At 39.2% G+C, this 20,300-nt stretch overlaps 1 protein-coding gene across 6 annotated transcripts; it reads right to left on the bottom strand.

Annotated features, from left to right (window-relative positions):
* Positions 1-585: 585 nt before the first annotated feature.
* Positions 586-19,315, bottom strand: tbc1d5 (TBC1 domain family, member 5). 6 transcript variants are annotated; one of them, XM_067504385.1, is made up of 23 exons: positions 19,209-19,315; positions 14,735-14,790; positions 14,181-14,329; positions 13,362-13,419; positions 13,084-13,192; positions 12,775-12,864; positions 12,546-12,620; positions 11,286-11,353; positions 11,094-11,196; positions 10,587-10,675; positions 10,376-10,426; positions 10,156-10,225; positions 9,114-9,286; positions 8,881-9,023; positions 8,196-8,302; positions 6,371-6,456; positions 5,502-5,812; positions 5,235-5,297; positions 3,674-3,876; positions 3,323-3,422; positions 3,088-3,167; positions 2,696-2,956; positions 586-2,046 (listed from the first exon to the last, which is right to left on the bottom strand). In XM_067504385.1, exons 3-23 carry the CDS (start codon positions 14,308-14,310, stop codon positions 1,762-1,764), a joined length of 2,655 nt encoding a protein of 884 aa, XP_067360486.1. In that variant the 5' UTR covers positions 14,311-14,329; positions 14,735-14,790; positions 19,209-19,315; the 3' UTR covers positions 586-1,761. The 6 variants fall into 6 exon arrangements, with proteins under 6 accessions (XP_067360486.1, XP_067360504.1, XP_067360524.1 ...); XM_067504403.1 differs by having other exon boundaries at positions 14,211-14,329; XM_067504430.1 differs by having other exon boundaries at positions 1,906-2,046; positions 2,644-2,956.
* Positions 19,316-20,300: the final 985 nt, after the last annotated feature.

Genomic DNA, 20,300 nt, shown 5'->3' with positions numbered 1-20,300 from the left:
ACTAGCATTGCTAATAATTTGCATGTTTTAGTGCACATTTTTCATTAAATGTCAATAGACATTTTAGAGGAACAATGATTCATGCTGTGTGCAGAATTGAGATTAACCATTGTGTGGATCCCGTCCATCAGTTTTGTACCGCCTGACAAACCTGCCATCATTGCAGGTATGTGAACAAATCATCTATGTTTTAATTTCTGAGAAATGGGAAGAAATTACCTGCTGATATAGACTGAGGTGGTATGAGAAATAATACATTAACATCATCTCAGACTGAAACACATTTTCTATTAGCAATAGCCAAATTTGTACCTTATATCTAACAATTTGCTGTATTATTAGTAAAATAATACAATACACACCTAGCTGAAAGTGCAGTCTAAGGCTACAATAAATCCTCCATTCATGAACTGATGCTTAGATTTAACTTTGTGGCTATTTTGGAAAAAATAATTTGTGCTGCCTTTAAAATGTATTTTATTACAATGATGTTTCTATTTTGTTAAGCCAATTAACATGAATGAGGGTTGGCTAAATAATACCTTTCTGTATACAGTTCAACAGCACCCTACATTCTACAAATGATCATTTAAATCAGCACTTTAATGAGTTCATACAATAACGAACTATCATTCCCTAATAATTTGCATTAGTTTTAACCCTGTGTACTAGATAAACTGCCAGAGCATACAATATAATTGTGTACACACTGTGCAGGTTGGATATTTAAAATAAAGTCATAAAAATAAATCTACATACTCTAAAAGCAAACACATAAATCCCCAAACACTTCAACTTGTAGCAAGAGCAATGTGGTTTTATTGGTCTAGAGTTAATTATGCTGTATGGCCAGCTAGAGAGACATTCAATGTGTGTGTGCTGTATTACACTTTTCCATGGGACAAGATAACAAATCTGTAGTAATGTTAGAAATGAAAACTTGTCAGTTTATCACTTTAAAATATCCACAATGACATACATTTTAAAACAAAGGGGGGAAAAAAGACAGACATTCCATAATTTAATCATTTTTATCTATTGAACTAAAGATCTAAGGATTAAAAATATCTTCTTAAAAATAATTAATAAAAAGAATAATATCACAGTCAGGTTCTGTTTGGTTGAGAGACGATTAATGGCAAGAGGCACTGGTTTAGAAGGGGGGAGAAAGCTGCCCTTGACAACTGACAGGACATTATCCTTTCCTTTTGAGAATCAGAAGAGAGCTCCCTCTGTAAGGACACAGACAGGCAGACAGAATACATTTTGAGGTATGGCCACATCTCCATATGAGAATAAACTGAGTATTAAACTCCAATCAGTACATCAAGCACAAGGAGAGCGAGTCCTCCCCTGAAAGTAAATTGCAGTTTGAGGCCCAACTCAGTAATTACGTGGTGATGGTATAAGTGGTATGCAGTTCAAAGATGCCCTCTCTCTGCAGAACAGGGAACTACAGTTAAATGAGTGAAAGGGTTTCCAACATAATTGGAAAACAGGCATAAGGTAGATGAGATAGCATACAGCATCAGCTTAGACAGGACTAAAGTGGCTTTGATGACAGTTAAAGAGTTGCTTGTCACAGTCCACACGTGCATTTTTTCCAGCCAATCAGATGGTGCGTAACCAAAACCGCAAATTTCTCCCTCTGATCCAAGGACTCTAATCTCATCCTCTGAGACATGACACGTGTATAAGAAAAGAATGAGGAGGAGGAGGAGGAGGAGGAGGAGGAGGAGGAGGAGGGGGTGTTTGGCTCATTCACAGATCATTGGGGTTGACGATGGTAAAATCAGAGTCCTTGCTGTGAGTGGAGCCCTCATCTGGACTGGAGGAGCCCGAGGTGGTGCCAGCCATCAGGGGGTCCCGGAAGGTCCCTGCCGCGCCCTCAGGCTCCATCCGCACCAAGATACGGCCTCGCCTGATAGGGGGAGTGCGCTCAGCTGTAGCCTTTCCCCCTCCTCCTGTGGCCTGCAAGTCTCCGTCCTGGGACACAAGGATGTAGTCGTCCCAGTTCTTACCCTGTGAGCCAAGGGAAGATGCCACCTGCAAACATCAGGTACAAGTTGTGAACAGAAACCAAGGTTGTGTGATAATTGTATTCTGCTTCTCTAGCTGTAAAATCATTGTATTAAAATACAACAAAACGTGGGAGACTGTGGCACAGGAAGGTAGAGCGGTTGTCCACCAATCTCACAGTTGTTGGTTCAATCCCCGGCTCCTCCGGTCACATGTCGAAGTGTCCTTGAGCAAGACACTGAACCCCAACTTAATTGCTCCCGGTGAGTGTGGGCAAGCTGCATAGCAGCTCCCCCATCGGTGTATGAATGTGTGTGTGACTGTGAGTGTGAATGGGTGAATAAGAAGCAGTGTAAAGCGCTTTGAGTGCCAATAGGTAGAAAAGCGCTATATAAGTGCAGACCATTTACCATTTACTTGGGACACAAGGGGACATGTGACTCAACATTTTCATAATGCTGTATGATGCACCATCATTCTAGATTTAATTTGTTCCTAGTGGGATAGACTTAGTGTCAAAGGGTGTAATTTGGCATGTAAGGAACCACATTCAAAGATACGTAATAAAGAATCAAACTCAAAACTAATCCTGTAATACGCTAAATTTTATACCAGTACACTCACTGACTGTCAAAGGCTTTTACTTTGGCGGCCTGGAAAACTCTTCACTCTTAACCTGTTGTTCAGGTGGAATCACTGGCGGCTCCTCCTCCTCCTCTTTCTCGTCCATGCTCACGCTCCCATCCAGGTCAGAGTCCCGGCTCTGCCTGATGTTGCCCCCTTGCTGGTGGTCACGTTGGTGATTGCTGGCGCTAAGAGCACGTTCCGCAGCTGCAGTAGAGGTGTAGTGATCATCGGCGATGGTGATCTCCTCGTTCTCCTCAGCCTCCAGCTGGCTTTGGTTAAAGCGCAGTGCCCCTTTCAGGATGTCTTTGATCTGACCAAAATAGCAGCCATAATGAAAATTTACAGAAAACAACAATTAAAAATGATCCATGTCAGGAGAGTATAGTAAGAAAAGCATATCAAAAACAATAATGTTCATTCAGTCTGCGTGCTTGGGTTCACCTGTTTGAGTCCAGCCAATGACACAAGGACCTCATCCTCTTTTTCCAGGTGTTCTTGGAGAATCACTTCTTGGATCCTACCTGAAAATAAGCATAATAAGCAGTCACACAAGTTGCCACAAAAACTTAATGTAGACAGTAACATGCATTATACCAAGTGTTTTTGAAAACATCTGAATTAACTTTTGGAAAGCAAAAATTATCGGAATAGGTTTATCATTTGGTGTGGAACTCACAGATGTGTGTGTTCATCATCTTGGCACAGTACTTGCTCATGGCCTCCAGGTCATTGATCTGACCCTGCAGGAACGATATCTGGGCTTCAAGGTCCTCCTCCTGTTGAAAACGCACACACACGCACACACACACACACACACACACACACACACACGTCATAGGTAGACAATGAAAGCAGAACCGAACAAGAAGCAGCTTTGTAACCGGTGAAGACCGGGAGATTAAACCTAGAGTAGAGTTGACAGAACAGTGAGAAAAGATGAGAACGTTTGATACACAAAGATGTGAACAGTCTGGCAGAGTGGAAAGAAAGAAGGTCATTGGAAAGCACAGTAAGTCCAACAGCTCACCGTCTCTTTCTTGCCCATGGTCTTGCTATGAGAGCGACTGATGTTGAAGAAAGATTCCTTCTTAGTGGCAGAAAGGGGTGGAGATGAAGTGCTGACATCACTGCCTCTGGAGGGGGGAAGAGGTGGGGAGGCGGTGGACTGAGCCCGCCCACCTGAGAGACTTTCTATGCTGGGAGATGAACTGACTGTCTGGGAGCTTTGTCCTGAGAGAGGGACATGAGGTGGAAGACAGAATTTTCTAAATTTTTAAATCAAAAATAGAAAATAATTTTATCACATTTTACAACAGGAAAATGCTGTGAAAATAAAGCGTGGACATTAATTCTAAACTTTGTATTAGTGGGTCTGACTACATGGTCCCACTAAGTAGCTGTTTTAGACCTCTGCGGATGAAGACCATAAGATGCAGTTGAAAGGTTAGAAAAGATTAGTGAGTGGATCTTCAAAAAGGCATTACAGTATAAATTTCTTTCAATCTTAAAGTAATGCTTTTTCATGGTCCAATTTGGTTAATATCTAAATAAAGGCTTAAGTGGGTAGGACAAGGATTTAAAGCCCGAGGCTTGCCCTTGTAATTAGACATTTCCTAATTATAATCAAGAAATTGTAAAATATAAAAAGTGAGAATAAATTAAATTAATTTGCATTTATATTACGAGTAAATCAACCCAAAGTAAAAAGATACGATGAATAAATTTGCCAATTAATAATTCTGCGTCCTTATTCTGTCTTTCAATGATGAATTAATGGCTGCATTTTAAATTGGAATTGCAAATGTTTTTTTCCCCCTTTTGTTATTCCATAAAATAATAATACTAATGCGCTTGTCATACTCTGCTTCCTATACAGACATCTATAGTTTGCATGTAACTAATGTAAAGCTTGTATGCACTGAGCAACCTAATAATTAAAGCCCTACCCACAGAGCGGCAGGCGCAGGAGTTCCGATTGGCCAGCTGTTATGGGTTGGTGTGAGTTATAGTGTAAATTGGGACCAATCAAAGTTCCTGCTGCTAATCTGGGAATAATGTCCATTAATGCATTATTTAAATGCAAATGTGAGTAATCAATTTACAATTACATTTTTTATTCATTAGTGTATTAGTTGATTATAATTAAAAACTTTAATTAAATAATTCTAGACTCCACAGAAAATGAAGAAGCAGCAAAAAAGGAAAATACTTTAAGACTAAGATACTAAGAATTATTTGTAGATACAAAGAAAGCAGGCAAGCGTGCAAAATGCATGACAGACAACAACTGCAACATTTGCAGCCAACGTGAAGTGAAGCACATACAAGCTCGTGACACAAGCTCATATTTAAAACAATGCTAAAAGCAGACACCTGATTTATGTTATAGGTTTAATTTCCATAATGCAGAAAGTTGTGATCTCCCTCTGCTGGTTAAACAGCATCATTACATGCATTGGACTCAATTAACACCATACTAACAGTTAACTAAGCAGCAGGAACAGATGACCAAACAGTAGGTGATAAATGACAATGACATGGGTGGGGGTGGGGGTGGTCACACAAGTAGTTGCCATGGCAGCAGTTACCTTGTGTGTCAGTATGAGTCTGGGTTGGGAGAGAGACCTGAGACACTCCACCTGAAACTACATCTAACAGATAGGAGAGTCAAAGTTGATGCTGCCACAACCACACAAACCAAATTTCATTTTTTGATATTCTGATAATCTGTTAATGTGTACATGCAGTTAATTCAACAGCTGTACAACTGCCAAAAAAAATAAAGCAAATTAGAAGTTGGTGAGCAGAACGCTGCCCTAAAACAAATCTGAAGCCATGCGTGTCCTGCAACTCACCTTTGCTGAGATGAACAGGCATGCTCTCAGATTTGAGGAGCCGGTGGTGCTGATTCTGTGCATGGTTCTGGGTCTGCACTGGAGCAGGTCCTGATGGGGGCTCAGCCAGTGGGTGAGGCAGAGTGGGCGCAGGAGCTGAGGTGGGCGAAGTTGATGAGAAGGAGGAAGAGGAGGAGTGTACCTCGCTGTTGATTGGTGAGATACCTCCTGATCCACCAGACATAGCTGGAGCGATGAGCTTCCTCCCGAAGTTTAGCAGGCTGCTGGAGACCTTATTAATGTTGATGGGGGCTGTTTTTGTACTCGAAGTACTAGAAAAAATACAAATTGAATTCAGATTGAATTAAAAAAAAAAAATATATATATATACATATATACACATATATATATACATATATATATATACATATATATACATATATATATATATATATATATACACATTATATATATATATATATATATATATATATATATATATATATATATACACACACACACATATATATATATATAGACTTTTGAATGTAAACTAAATGATTTTATGAAAAAATATAAACAAATACCATGAAAAGGTTAATTTAAAATTAATTATTTGTTTTTAAATTGCTTGTTCTCTTAAGTTATGTTCCTGAATGACTGTTGTTTTTAGCTATTTCTACTTGCAAGTACAAGTATGCTACCCTGCAGTGATAATAAAACTGTCTTTATTTTGTATTTCAAAGCTCACTCCCAAGTCTCAGTTAGTCCATTTTCATACAGCAATTAAAAGAAAGGAAGCCTATTTAAAAAAAGACAAAACTCAACAATGAGACTTACTTTCAATTCATTTTGTTAAATACAGAGGAACACCTCTGTGTGTGTGTTACCGTGACTTGTTCATCAGGTCAGCCCCCCGTGTTTTGTAGTAATCCAGGTTCTGCTGGAACTGATAGTTCACAGGTCGTGGATTGTTCTACAAGTGGAGGAGAACCACAATTTTTGTGTCAGAACATTTACAAGTCCTAAAAAGAGTTTCCTGCTGTTGCTGATAAACAAGCAACATAAAAGACAAGTCGACCTAAAATCAGTGTGTGAGTACGTAAACAAGAACACACATGTGCATTGGTATCTCTGACTCAGCACAACCCCCGCCCCCAGGTGTAACGATGATGCTGACATGGTGTGATGTGGTCGTTCACCTGCGGTAAACGCTGTCATCTTGGATGAGGCATTTTCCTGTTATTTTGTTGCAGAGGGTAGTGGACAGGAGTGTGGTGAGTAGTTGTGTTTGAGTGTACAGGTCAGTGAATTTGGAGGCGGAACACAAGATGATTCTTTTCAGAGACAGTGAGATGTTAGCTAAGGTCAAAGAACTGGCGCTGTCAAATTTCACCTACAGTACACACTCATTGATGGCTAACATGTAAAGCCAAAGGGAAGAATGTGAACCCTCTTAATGAGAAGTAAGACAGAGCCAAGGCTCCAACTGAGTGCGTGTGAATGCAAAACAGAGAATGAGAGTGAAAAAAGTGTGTGACAGGAAAATATACTGAGGACTTTACTCATTTAGGTACAACCTGGACACATTTTAATTTTCAGAAATTTAAATTTTTAGCACATTAACACACTAATCAAGTGGAGCTCTGTGAATAAGCAGCACACAGGCTTGCTTTACTCTCCGTCTTGCGGTCATAAAAACATTTCCATTAGAAAACACAATTACATGATTGCAAGAGAAAATGGCCACCTTGTGCAATAGCATTTTTAGGAACTACAATGTTTTCGGAATCTGCAATTTCCTCTCTGACCCTGTGCCAATGCTCCTTTTTCCACAGAGGTAAGGTTAGTATTTGAGCAAAGTCGACACACAAAACACAAATATTGTTTCTGGATAAGCTTATTAGCATACAAAAGTCAAATGTATGAATCAACTTACTAAATAGCTAGTGTAGGCTCCTGTAAGTAGAATAGGAAGCTTCCTTGACTAGTTTAACAGACTAACAACCCCCTAGTTACATAGACAGCACTTCCTTACTACTTTTCCCACTGCTTTCTGAGCAAGTTGTACTGTGTTTTTTTTTTTTTTTTCCACTATCTGATATTCATAAGGCATTAGGAGTGAAATAGCAGTAACTTGATCTAATATCATGTTAATGTCAGGTCTTACCTTGCTTAATGTATGCACGCCATACTGTATATAGAGGCCATCTCATTGCATGTACAGTATATAATGTATTTATCTGTGAAACTTAATCTCATTAACTATAACCATTTGATTGTTTGGACCTGTGCTTCGTGTTTTTACTGCCATAAAACCACAAATATACTGTAAAACCTGTGAGACAAGGAACTGAAACATTTGCCTCAGCCTTACCTATTTTTTTTAAACAATTCATTTAAAGGGCAATAAAGCTGCAAGACTTGGTCTACACTGTACTATTTGTGTTTTTGGGTTTTCACTTCTGCAAATCTTCTGCAGAAAACAAAAATCTTTTTCTGTTCGGTAAATAGATTTCTTTCATTTACTGTGTAGCTCTTCTGCTAGTTTCTCTTCTCCACTTTAACTTGTGACAAGTGAGCCATAACGAAAGTGCTTATAACACCATGCTGAGATTCGAGGGAAATTAAGCGAAATAAAACACAAATCATACCACTCGGGAAAAACACTACAGGTAGAACACTGTTAAAAATTATGCTAGTGTGGTTGCTTACTTTGGGATCTCTAAGGAACAGAGCCTTTTGCAGCAGAGAGTTTATGTCTCCTATTGGAGGGTAGTGCATGAGCAGGCCCAGGCAGGTCTGGAAGTTACTAGCAATGACTAAAACAGACACATGGACAAAAAAAATAAAATACAGTATTAGTGATGCTGAGTAGACAGTGATTAACAACTTCACCTTCACAACGCCATGTCATGCAAAGGACACACATTGCTCTTATGATAAAACATTAAACTATTTCCACTATGGGAAATCTAACCACTCAACAACAAGTTCCCTTTTCAACTCGTGAATCTGAGGATGCACACAGACTTCCTAAAATAACTAATTTCACATTTTAAAAAAAAAGACGTGCATCAATTTGCACACATCCACAATTGCTGTGTTAGTGTGCATTTGCTTCCTTGGCATCTGTTCTGTAGCAGCAGGGATTCAGTTGCTCACAAAAAGACGTGAGCAGGGAGGATGTTTGCTGACACGAATGCTGAAGTGTTTGAGCGGATCCTGCCTGCATGCAAGGCAACAAAGATCTGTGGTCTATTTAAAGCAATATGACTCCATCTGATTCAATGAAGTGGAGTAAATTACATTCTTCCAGTTAAGTGTTTCTTATGAAATTACATGCTACAAAGACAAAACATCGTGTTATTGGATTAATTCAGTAATAAATGGAGCGTACGAGCATCCCGGATGTAGAGCAGCATGGCCACAAAGATGTAGTCCACCAAGTCCAGAGTGATGCTGTCGGCAAAGAGGGCATCCCACACCACCAGCAAGTCCTGGAGAGGAAATTCACGGCCAAACAGCAGACGTACCCACCGACTAAAGGACATAAAAGGTACACAATGTAGTGGTTTAATCTGTACAGGGCCAGGAAAAGGATCATACAGACCTCAGGGTGTAAATACTGACATGCCATAGATTTGTGGGGCAATCTCTAGCCGGTTGAGGTGCATGTGAAGTTCCACGTCGTGCTTCTTCACCAGCTGGTCCTGGATGCGATTGACTTTGGTCACTATGGCAACAGATGGTCCCATGTCCTGGGGCCGAGCAAATGGGATGCTGGTCAGCATCTCTTCCTTCCCCTGAAGTAGTAGTTGTTAAGTAATTAGCATATCATTATGTAAATATCAATTAGCAGCATCTGTGTCAGACTGATAAAAATTCACCACATGTAAATAAAAAGAGCAATAGAGATAAATACATTGCTCTTTAAAAAAAAGTTTGAAAAAATAAGATTCATTTAGTTCCAAAAGGTACAAGTTTCTGCTCTTTAGACACTGAAAAATCTTGTCAAATCATAATCCTTGTGATTTTTATGAAGCTAGGTTCCATGCAACAGCCATTCATCCACTTCCAACACTGCCTATTATATATATTGCTGTACATACACAATCCTTTGCATTTACTGTTTGAGTCTGCCAATCCCATGCTACATCTACAATGAATACATATGAACAAGTGCTGTATAGAAAATAATGCATAAAGGCAATCCAGTGCAATTTTATCTTATGATAAAAGCCTTGCTGTTTAACATTCCTGGTAACACAACCCAACATTTCCTACTCTAACTAGTTCAAACTAACATAATGCAAATGGTGAAACACAGAGTGGATTTTATTGTGCAAGTCACAGAAAATGCAATGTAAAAGTCCGTGATGATCAGTAAATCGTAAACAGCACTTTGGTCATCTTCTGTCTGATTTGATTAGTCGGAGGAAAAGCCACTTGAAGCTGATAGCATTTGCTGTAGAATTCAATTGCACATTGTTGCCATTATATCCACAGGACTCAAAGTCAACTAGAGGCAGAATCTTAAGCATTACAACTTAATATGTGATGTTTAAGTATAAGGCCATGTCTTTGTGACAGTGCATTTAGTCAAACCTTGTTGCAAAACACGATAAGTTCCTGTAACTGCAATGTCAAAAGCAGTTCTTGACATCAAACTGACCTTCCTCACTTCCCTCTCAAAGCTGGAGAACCATGGTTCTGCTGTCTCCATCAGCTGCGAGAACATGGCACTGATGACAGAGGAGAATGAGTGTATGTGGATTTGTGTGAAGGAAATGGAATGAAAACTGCACATTTAAAAAGTTTTTAAACTTTTCAAGCTGGATGAAAAGTTCAAACCCAAGATAAAAATATTCAATGATTAATAAGAGTGTACTCACTAGGCATCATGCTCAAGGTATGCTGGGTTTAACAGACACTTCATCTCCTCACTGTGGGGGAAACAAAAAATCTTGTGATCTTTCACAATAAAAAAAATTATACTAACTATGTTGGCTCAGACTACATGCAAACTATGGAATAGGCAGGTCTGAAGACATTTATAGATACTAAGGTGTGAACAATTCACTTTCACTCTCATATTGAGCTGACCTGGGGTTTGCGGTCTCGCTGGCATGCTGGAAGGCCTGATGGTCACAATGCAGCACAAACACAATGGGTGCCAGTAACTCGTGCATCCCCTGCAGTTTGAGACAGATGGAGGCAGAGGTACAGGGAGCATATGATGAAAGAGGGCAGGGGGGAGGGAGAAAACATGGTCCATTTGTGGTCAGTCTCTCTTTAATAGTGATGCACGAGGTTTCTAATCCATGATGACAGATTTAATTTAGATATTGTTAGCTACTGCACGGCCAAATGTCACTTCTAGTTTGCAAAAAACAGAAGCTGTACTAGTCGTCTATTTGTTCACTGGCAACTGTTACAGACACTGATAACTGATGAGGTTACAAAGGCATTTTGTTCTTTACCGAGCTCGCTGGGCACTGAGACCAAGATCGACCCCAACCCCCATCCAGCATGCACCCCACCCCCACACTCACACACACTTTCCCTTTATGCTGAGCAGATGAGTTGTTGGGGCAAAAGGGTCAGTCGTACCTGTTTATACAGTAACTGTTCATTTTCCCTGGCATAACAGAAGAGAATGTCTGTCAGCTTGGCCCTTACATCCTCATCCTGGAAGTAACAGATCTCTGGGAACCTTATGCAAATTGAGGGAAAAAAAACAGGGTTTTTATTTATGCTGACAGAAAACTACAAATAAATCAAGAGAATGACAGTGATACTAACGTTCTCAAAACGTCCTGTTTAATCATGCCCTTTAGTTCTTTATCCTGGAAGAACTTGTTCCACAGACTCTGGACAGGAGAGAAAAGAAAATAAGAGTCAGAAAACTGGAGGATGTAGGCTGGTGACTGACCTGCCATAATATATACAAACAGTGACAATTCAGTAAGTAAATGAATCAAACCATCCACCAATAGAGAATTAATTATGATAAGTAGAGTACAAACCAAAAAACTTCCATAATAATAATAATAATAATAATAATAATAATAACTGGCCTACTCCATTTTAAAAGTTATAGTCTTTATTGTAGAATAGTCAGATACTGGCCATTTTTGCATGAATCAAAAATCAATCATAGTATCCATATTTCATAAGGAACTACTGTCAGTACAGTCAGATCAGAACTCATTTCATATTTTTAGGATTTTAATTTACTGTGCATTTTGACATAATAAAATGGTGTCTAAACTGTGTCTGAACTGTGTGTTGCATGAATGAAAGAACTGATCTAATTTTAAAAATTATTTTCTAGTAAATCTCTTCGAAAAACTAATAACCACTAGTACGTAAAAGAGAGAGAGATTTGGAGTTCTGAGGGAGGGCCTAATTATAAGGGGCTGTGTGTAAAGTGTAAGAAAACCTATAGTGTCAGTCAGGTGCCATCTCCTAAACACGCAGAGAAGCAATCTATCAAGTTACTTTAGAGTGGTATATCTAGAGAGACTGAATTAACCTATTCAGAATATAAAAAACAAACAAACTACATTTCCATGAAAGTAAATACATGGAATTCTTTCTCTAAAGGCTATTCTGGGACACTGTAGAAACGTGAAGGCCTTCATGAAAGTGAACCCACTGCTTATGAAAACACAATACTCATTTTTTGGAGATCACACAGTAATGAAAACTTATCAATACTTCATTTCATGTCTGCCAATATAACCAACTAAATCTTGCACACTGCACCTTTAAATCCAAGTAAAGATGATTGATTTTATTCCTAATATGCTGTATTTTAATTTACTTGTCTACAGTAGCTATACATTTAAAAAGATTAAAATGAAATGACAATTGCACGCTGTCTCAATTTTCACGAATATCAGTAACAAACTGCAGAGGTTTTTCCAGGAAATGTCCCACATTTCCAACTTTTCCCCACATTTCTGTGGTTTTATAATTGCATAAAGACTGAAATTGTCGAGAATTTTAACATACAGTCCAAAGGGCATGTATTAAGGTGACACACACACACACACTCACCCCCTCATCCTGGGACAGTGGGTTGTTGACCACCAGGTCCTGCTGTCCAGCGTGTTTGCGAGGGTTAGTGATGTGCTGAGACACAAACAAACAAAATGTACATCCATCAGCTACATAACTTCAGAGATCAGTGATAACTTGAGTACTGCATATACACAAAGAAAGCTACAGGAGTTTTGGCCTTTCAGTCATCAAGCTGGTAGAAATGGCCACAGAAAGGTGCTCTCACCATCTCTTTGATCTTCTCATACTGGGCCCGGAGCTCCTTGGTCTTGTTGATCCACTGTCCCTCGTCTTCCGGAAGAACCTCTAAGTACAGCTGACAGACACACGGTACAGAGGTCACTTCATCAATACAGGGATTTTGTTTCTTCAGAAGTCACAAATATGCAGAAAACAGGCAATTTCAAAACTCAGCTCTAGGCCGCTGTGTTTCCACAAAGAAGAGTATGCATGCTGCCAGAACTGCTGTCTTTTCTGAGGCAGGGAAATTGCCAAAGCCCCTTTAATCAAGCTTCTTAAACCATTTGGCAGTTACCTTCCAGCATACGCTCCGAAAGCGGCTGCTCCTCAGTCGACCATTGATGCCTGCCTGCCGGATCCTGGCCAGGTAATTACTGTTGAGGAACAAGTCGTCCCATTCTTTCCTGAGCAGGGGAGAGGAGGCAGAAGACAAGGAGATTTATGAGCAGCTCAACCCAAATTGGTAATAGTATTCCATCTCTTGTGCCATCAAGCAGTAAGCCAGGCAGCTTGAGCAGTGAGTTTGGCCAAGAGTTTATGGTACACTCAAAAGAAAATACCGGAAAAGCTCACCTGTATGAGAGAAAGGTCGCCTGCGACTGTGAATAACTACTGCTGTCAAGCGATCCTCCTGTTAAAACAGGCAGACCACAAGGGGGAGATGTAAAACAACTAGTGATACAGAGTGAAAGCAGAAATAATTCTTGTAGTTTGTGAATAGAGGACCACTAACCCCCCTCCAAAAAAACAAAAAACCCCCACAACCTTTGACAACTAACATAGTAAGACCTGGCCTTCTAACTGCTTCCTAATGGCTAGTTATTTTTGGAGTACCTCCTTCATGTCAAGCAAGAGACAGGGAAGGGACCAGAAGCAGGCAAAGTGATGGCACAAAGTACTCATCTTGGTCTTTATTGGCAGTAATTGGTTTAATTTGGCCTGCAGGTGAACGCTTATTCAAGTCAGAAAGCTGTCTATCAACATTAGTTACAGGAGTAGCTCATTCCACAGGGACACTCAGCATAAATATTCATCAGTTCCACAACATGCCAGCCCCCAACATTTCCTCTCTCTTAGACGTTCACATAAATATACAAAAACACCCTCAGCCTGGGGGCGTCGGTAGCCACGTCTGTGACTCACACTTCACATTATTATCTCTTCATATCTAGTACTTCAATTTGTCGTGACTGTCTCTTATACTCTATGCCCCAACTAGTGTCAGGAGCTTCTGTTAGGGCCACTGGCTCTTTAAAATGTACTCAAAAGCACACAATTAAGAACAGCACAATAAAAAAACAAAGCATAGGTATGTTGTGTTATGGATCTGGGTCTTACAAAATCTGACTGAAGACCTTATTTCTGCCACAGACTGTATGAAAAAGGTTTTACCCAAAGAACTGTCAATGGGGGCTGACGTACTGCTGCGGTTTTTGTTGAAATAATGTAGTGGATCATAACCAGTCTCCTGCTGCTCGTCCGTCTGCAGTGGGTGGCAGGTCTCAAAATTGGGGTGCTGCATGGTCACAACCCAGGTAGACCTGGACAATATGAGAGAGCATCTAGTAAAAATTACAAAAATAACCAACAAATCCCTCCCCAAAAAAATAACAGAATTTAATTTCAAGCTTTTTAATTAAAATACCTAGTAACAAAAATCCAAACTTTGTTGGTTACGTCATGCTTTTATTTTGTCCTAGTGATAAAGCATTGGTTTCCATTTAACTGACTCATGTCCACTGATAAAGTCACTGACCTTCGATCAGACTTTGCTCTGATTTGCTCTTTCAAATCATCTCTGTGTAAGTCTTCTTGAAGTAGTGTTGGTATTTAACTAATCCTGACCTCTTCAAAGAGAGGTGCAGTTAAAAACTAGATCTTACAATCACAAAGTCTTTGTGTGCCTAACAATCGATTCCCTTGAACTGTTGAATCTCAGCACTTACTGTCACAGCCTTGTGATTCTCCTCAGCCAATACTCAGAGAGAAAAAAAGGATGATTCTGTAAGTAGAAGAAACAATTATGAAACTAAAAGAATTCAGCTGCATGTGAGGAAATGAAGAACACAGCTATGACACAGTTCAAAAATAATTTGGTCCTGTTAAACTGAATATAATGAAAACATCTTTCCTGGAACTTTGGATACACTTTTGATTTTTCTTGCAATGTGATAATTTCAACACAAATTTGCTTAATAAAATATAGTAGTGATGCTGATTACAGTCAGAGACAAATTACTTAAATTTACAAGAAGCCTGATATTCGACCATACTCAATTATATATGAAACATAGGCAGTAATGCTAATCATGCTAAGGTTATTAAGAAGGCAATTAATTAATGAATTAATTAATACATTATTTAAATACTATGATGTCATACCCCAAGGACAGCAGAGTACATGATTAGGGAATATTTAAGAAATCTTAAACACATCGATTGTTTTCCTGTATATAAACACCTGTATTTACACTGTAAAAAATAACTATCATCAGGAACATTTAAAAGAGCCACATTTCTTAAAAAGTAATTTCTGGTAAGTACACAGAATCATTTGTAACAACACTGAAAAAGGCTACAGAAAGCAGTAACAGGCCACATTGCACAGAGCTGGCAATAATCAGCACAATCATTTTGGAGCCAGCAGTGGCAGTGTGGAACCTATGCACTCATCTACTAAGACAAAGGGTACTGTAGTAGTTACTAGTAATGAGTTGATGGACAGGTAATGAAAAACTATCAATTAAAAATTAACATAAGTTTAAAAAATGTTTAACTAGTTCTTGCTTCTTATATGTGACAATTTGCTGTTCTTCTTTGTTCTCAGTCATTTTAAATGGAATATCTCCCAACCACTGTGAGAAATAGTGATTAGCTTTAAACCATTTGCTGAATACTAAAGATCTTCACAAGGTAGGCTAAACCCTGAGCCACCGACTCTCTGCCACAGCTCTGACAAAAGTTTTACTTTCTTTGCAAGACTTCACAATCTAGGTTAACCAATTCTGCCTCCACTCTTTATCCGGCTTGGGATTATTCAACGTTTATGAATATGGTTAGCCTGATACGCAGGCCTACAGAACAGCAAGCTTCCACAGAGTAACATGTTCTCTTTCCCTTTATTAATTGTGGAAATAACACAACAAAAGGCATCTCTTAAACCTATTAACCATATGAATGGAACACCGCTCAAATAAATCAGCTACATGCGCCATCAAAATAGAAATTATTTTATATGCATAATGTATGTGCCTGTTTTCTTAGAAAACATCTGTTCTCCTCAAAGACTAATGCTCGCCTTCAGTCAGTGGGGTTTTCTCCCTCCCTCATAAAAAGGGCATTATTCCATTAAATTATCGGAACTAATCCACAACTATAGGGAAAAACTGAGGAATGTTTGGAATTGTTTCTCCAATAATAGCCTGTTTTCGTAGTTTCACTTTTAAAGATCAGCAAAAAACAAAAAACAAAAAAAAAAAGAGTAAAACTCTCCCGAGTATCACAAATTTAAACTGTAGTCACCTTGAACAGAATACTAATTCATACGTTCACCAAATATAGTTTGCCCTGCACAAATTGTCAAAAACTGGTTTGAGGTACAAATTTCCCAACAAGCCTGTAAACACATCTGACCTTATTTCCAAAATAAAAAAATAAATTAAAAAAATGCATTGTAAACTTTCTAAAGAGGCCTCAAAGATCTCTCACTGCAACTTGTGCTTTGAGGATGCATGTAAAGCCTTTGTGATAAAGTAAAAGATGGTGCAGGTAAAGGACTCAAGGCCTCTCCGTGTTAGCACAGTCTTGCCTGAAGCCAGTCTTCTCTTAGCCTTCTGCTACCTTCATTACTTCATCACAGCTGAACGTGAAATGACATACAAACTTCACTACACAATAATCAAGGCAAATCAGCTTGTGCATAATTTACTCTACAGCACCTGGAGAAACCTCAATAATTCAAAACACGAATCTTTCATGAAATAATGAAATCAATACATAATGAAATGCATAAATAAATCAACATACAAATAACACTGAGTCCATCTGTTGTGGATGTAAAAGATCCTTTCCTGGGACGTACATAGAGCAACACATGAAGCTAAACCTTTCATTTTATGGTAAACCACTCTACTAAAAAACTTTATTAAAACTAACACATATCTTTTTCAAAGATATGTTTAGGACTGTGCAAAGCACCAAAGAACACAGAAGTCAATCAGAAAGTCTTGCTCCAGGCTTCTTCCTTAAAAAAAAAAAAAAATCCCCTATTAATATGCACTAAACGATACTACACCTCACTTCTCTCTTTCCCTCACTACGATAAAGACACTAATAAAAGTGTTAGAATCACCCTACTTACTCTACATGAAAGGTGTTGCTGTTTCCTCATGCATACCTGCATGCCTTTGTTCACCACAGAATAAAAGAAGTGAAAAGAGCTAAATTATTGCTTATTCTACTACAAAGGTCTGCTATTAAAACTTCTGTTAAATGCCATTGCTTTTGTGGCTTTCAGCTTATTTCAAATTAAATTGTAGCCTTTGATATTTTCGTTTAAAAAAGGCAACAACACTTTAGAGCCGTGTCTGTAAAGTCAGGGTGAGATGAACCACAAAAAACACAATCGAAACCCAAAACATTCCTGAATTATTACACGTGGTTATGTTGAACTGATATTAAACACACAGACACACACACAGAGCTCCCAGGTCACTGGACGATAACACAAAAGGTAAATGAGTCTCAACCATCATTGAAATGTGTTAGTTTATTTGCATTGCCTGAAGATCTGACATCTCACCAAATTACAAATGTAGAGCCATCATTTCTCACACAAATTCAGACTTTGTAGAATTTGATAACAGCTCAACTTCAGATCAGCCATTGCCAGAGCAATCTACTGTCTGATAGATCGAGAAAAAGAGTCAGTATTGCCTATTTAGAGGATGAATATTCAAAAAGGATTCAGAAAGCGGCATTGAGAGGAGCTGTCACTGGCAGCTACGATCACAGCAGCATACTGCAGTTTAGTCAAATTGAAACACCCCAGCTAAACAAACTCACATGTTTCTACTTCAGCACACAGTAAGAGCCTGGGAGCCTTCACAGTCACATGCTCTTCAAGCGGCTGAGAACATGCTTAGGACTTTAATCGTGGAAAAATACAGTGAACTTGCTGGGTTCTGACACACTCAATTACCAAATACAGACAGGTGAAATTTGACAAGCATGTGTCTATTTAAAAGAACCAAAGCAGTTACTTCAAAAACCAAGAGTCAGGACACCCACATGGAATGACAAGATGAATGCAAGTAATGGTGAGCTTTTCCTCCAATCATGCTTTGTTTTAACAGGCCACAGCAGGGACTGCACTAAAGAGAGACAGCAAGAAAGACAATTACAGGTCCAGCAAGTATCACAAATTTCCCACCAGTGACCTACAACCCATTTCCTCTAACAGTCAATGCAAGCACAAGATTATTTGAACCCAAGGTGGCTCAGAACGCACAGCCCTTCCTCCTCTGTGCTAACCCACGAGGCCTCTATCTAAACCAGTACACCCTGCAGACACGTCGTGCTCTACCAGAGCACATTTTTACACTGAACTGGTTCTCTGCAGCATGGGGAGGCATAGGGTAGGCACAGCTCACAATAGCATTAAACTGGCATTTTCCCAGTCCCTAACAGGTGCCAATCCCATCAAACAGGTTTGGGAAGATTTTGTTAGATTGTTAAGTGTCTAATTACCTTAGTCTGCAAAGACAACATTTCAAATTCAACAAAGTCCATCAACAAAAGAAAAAATGCACATGTCAGTGTCCATGCACAAACAATAACAGAAGCAAATATGGTCTACTGTATTCATAAAAGGTGAGACTATGAAAAAACTGAAAATTAAAAATAAAGAAAGAAAAACAGGCTGCAGACCCCAATCGGACAGTGTCTATATTTACAGCCAGAACGTGTGTGTAATGTCTTCAGAGCCATAGCGTGTTAACACTTGGACGTGAAATGCTCTCAGTGTGGGTCTTTGATGCCACGGATGGTGACAGCCAGACGATTATCGATGCAAACAGGGCAAAACGCCAAACAGCTAAGCTAACGTTAGCTTGTATCAGCTAACCGCGCCACATGAAGGCTCACCTGGTCACTCGCGGTGGCACACCAGGATTATCACTGCTCAATGAAAAAGATTAGATATGACAGGTAACAGGCAAGCTAATGTGACGTTAGCAAGTTATAACCGATGTTGGGGCCTGTCTTCACCTCTTACACACGGCTACAGCAGCCTGCTGCTGCTGCTGCTGCTGCTCAGCCATGAAAACAAGTCAGAAAACACGCACATGCTCGTTGACAAGCGTTACTACTGTCTAAGAATAATTAGTAAGCACCTATGGGCTCTCAGTGTGGTTTAGGTACCTGCTCATGTCACGGAGGACTCCTCATTGCTGTGTCGGACGCAACTGATTTGTAAACAGTAGCGGGTCAGGCGGATGTGCTGAAGACCAGCTGACTGATCATGTGACCGGGGAGCCGGTCGATGTCACTGTCTGCAGGTGCCTGCGGCGGCTCTTTTGAGGTAAGGTTAGTAATAGTCCTGGATTTGTCAGTCTGCAGCTCCCTTCATGTCTGAAAACCCAATTGCTGATGTTTTAAGACAGTATGTAACTTGTATTGATTATAGGGAAATATGAGCATTTAAGTTTGATTGGTTTTGGCTATTAGCTGTAGCTATTTGCCATACTCCTGTGTTGATTGACTTGTACCACTAGTACTTTGGCTCATTGTGGATTCCTACTGCTGTTACCTTTATAATCCGCCACATTTTCTACCATAAATAGCGACTGTAGGCTACTTTTAACTTTCTGCACTGCGTTTATTCTACAGTCACCATTTAACATTAATATTAATTATGTACATCCACTGTTTATTTTTAATGCTTGACTTTGACTACTTTTATAATGTATTTTTACAGCTTTTAAGTGAATGAAGATTCTCAATACACAATTACACCAATTCACCATTGCTTTCTTGAAATACCAGATCAGCATGACAACAAATTTTATTTGTTGTCATTTTGACCACTTTCTGCAATTTGCTTTCCATATATCAAGACAACTATTTTATAGTACAAAGACTGGATTGTGAAAAAAATAAAGCTAGAGAAAGGAAGGAGGTGTGTAGGAACCTCATCTCAAAAGGGACTTAAAAACTGTTTTTACTGCAATGATGGACCACACCACGAAGGAGAAATAAAACACATCATGAATAAGCAAGAACACTAGAGTTAATTAAGACAGTTTTATGGAGATGTAATTGCAGCAATTTCTGAGGTCAGACAAGTCAAGTTTATCTGTACAGTGCTTTTAACAAACACCTTCATCATAAAGTGCTTCCCGCAGACAACAAAGGCCACGAAAACAAACTTAACCAAAGTAGCATTGCAGGCATGATGGGAAGACTCACGTGTGAAAATAAATGCAGGTGCTGACATTAAATAGCAATAATGGG

The sequence above is a fragment of the Channa argus genome, chromosome 1, assembly GCF_033026475.1.
Source record: "Channa argus isolate prfri chromosome 1, Channa argus male v1.0, whole genome shotgun sequence".
Classification (NCBI taxonomy): Eukaryota; Metazoa; Chordata; class Actinopteri; order Anabantiformes; family Channidae; genus Channa; species Channa argus.
The sequence above is the reverse complement of the archived record's forward strand: the minus strand, read 5'-3'. Positions and strand labels throughout refer to the sequence as shown.

Bases quoted from the DNA above. Each gene is read 5' to 3' on its own strand.
- tbc1d5 (XM_067504385.1), bottom strand. From the start codon at position 14,310: ATGCAGCACCCCAATTTTGAGACCTGCCACCCACTGCAGACGGACGAG. The intron at 11,197-11,285 runs GTTAGTATCACT...AATTTGCATAAG, and splicing joins AAACAGGACGTTTTGAGAAC to GTTCCCAGAGATCTGTTACT. The intron at 3,423-3,673 runs GTGAGCTGTTGG...CGTTTTCAACAG, and splicing joins CCATGGGCAAGAAAGAGACG to GAGGAGGACCTTGAAGCCCA.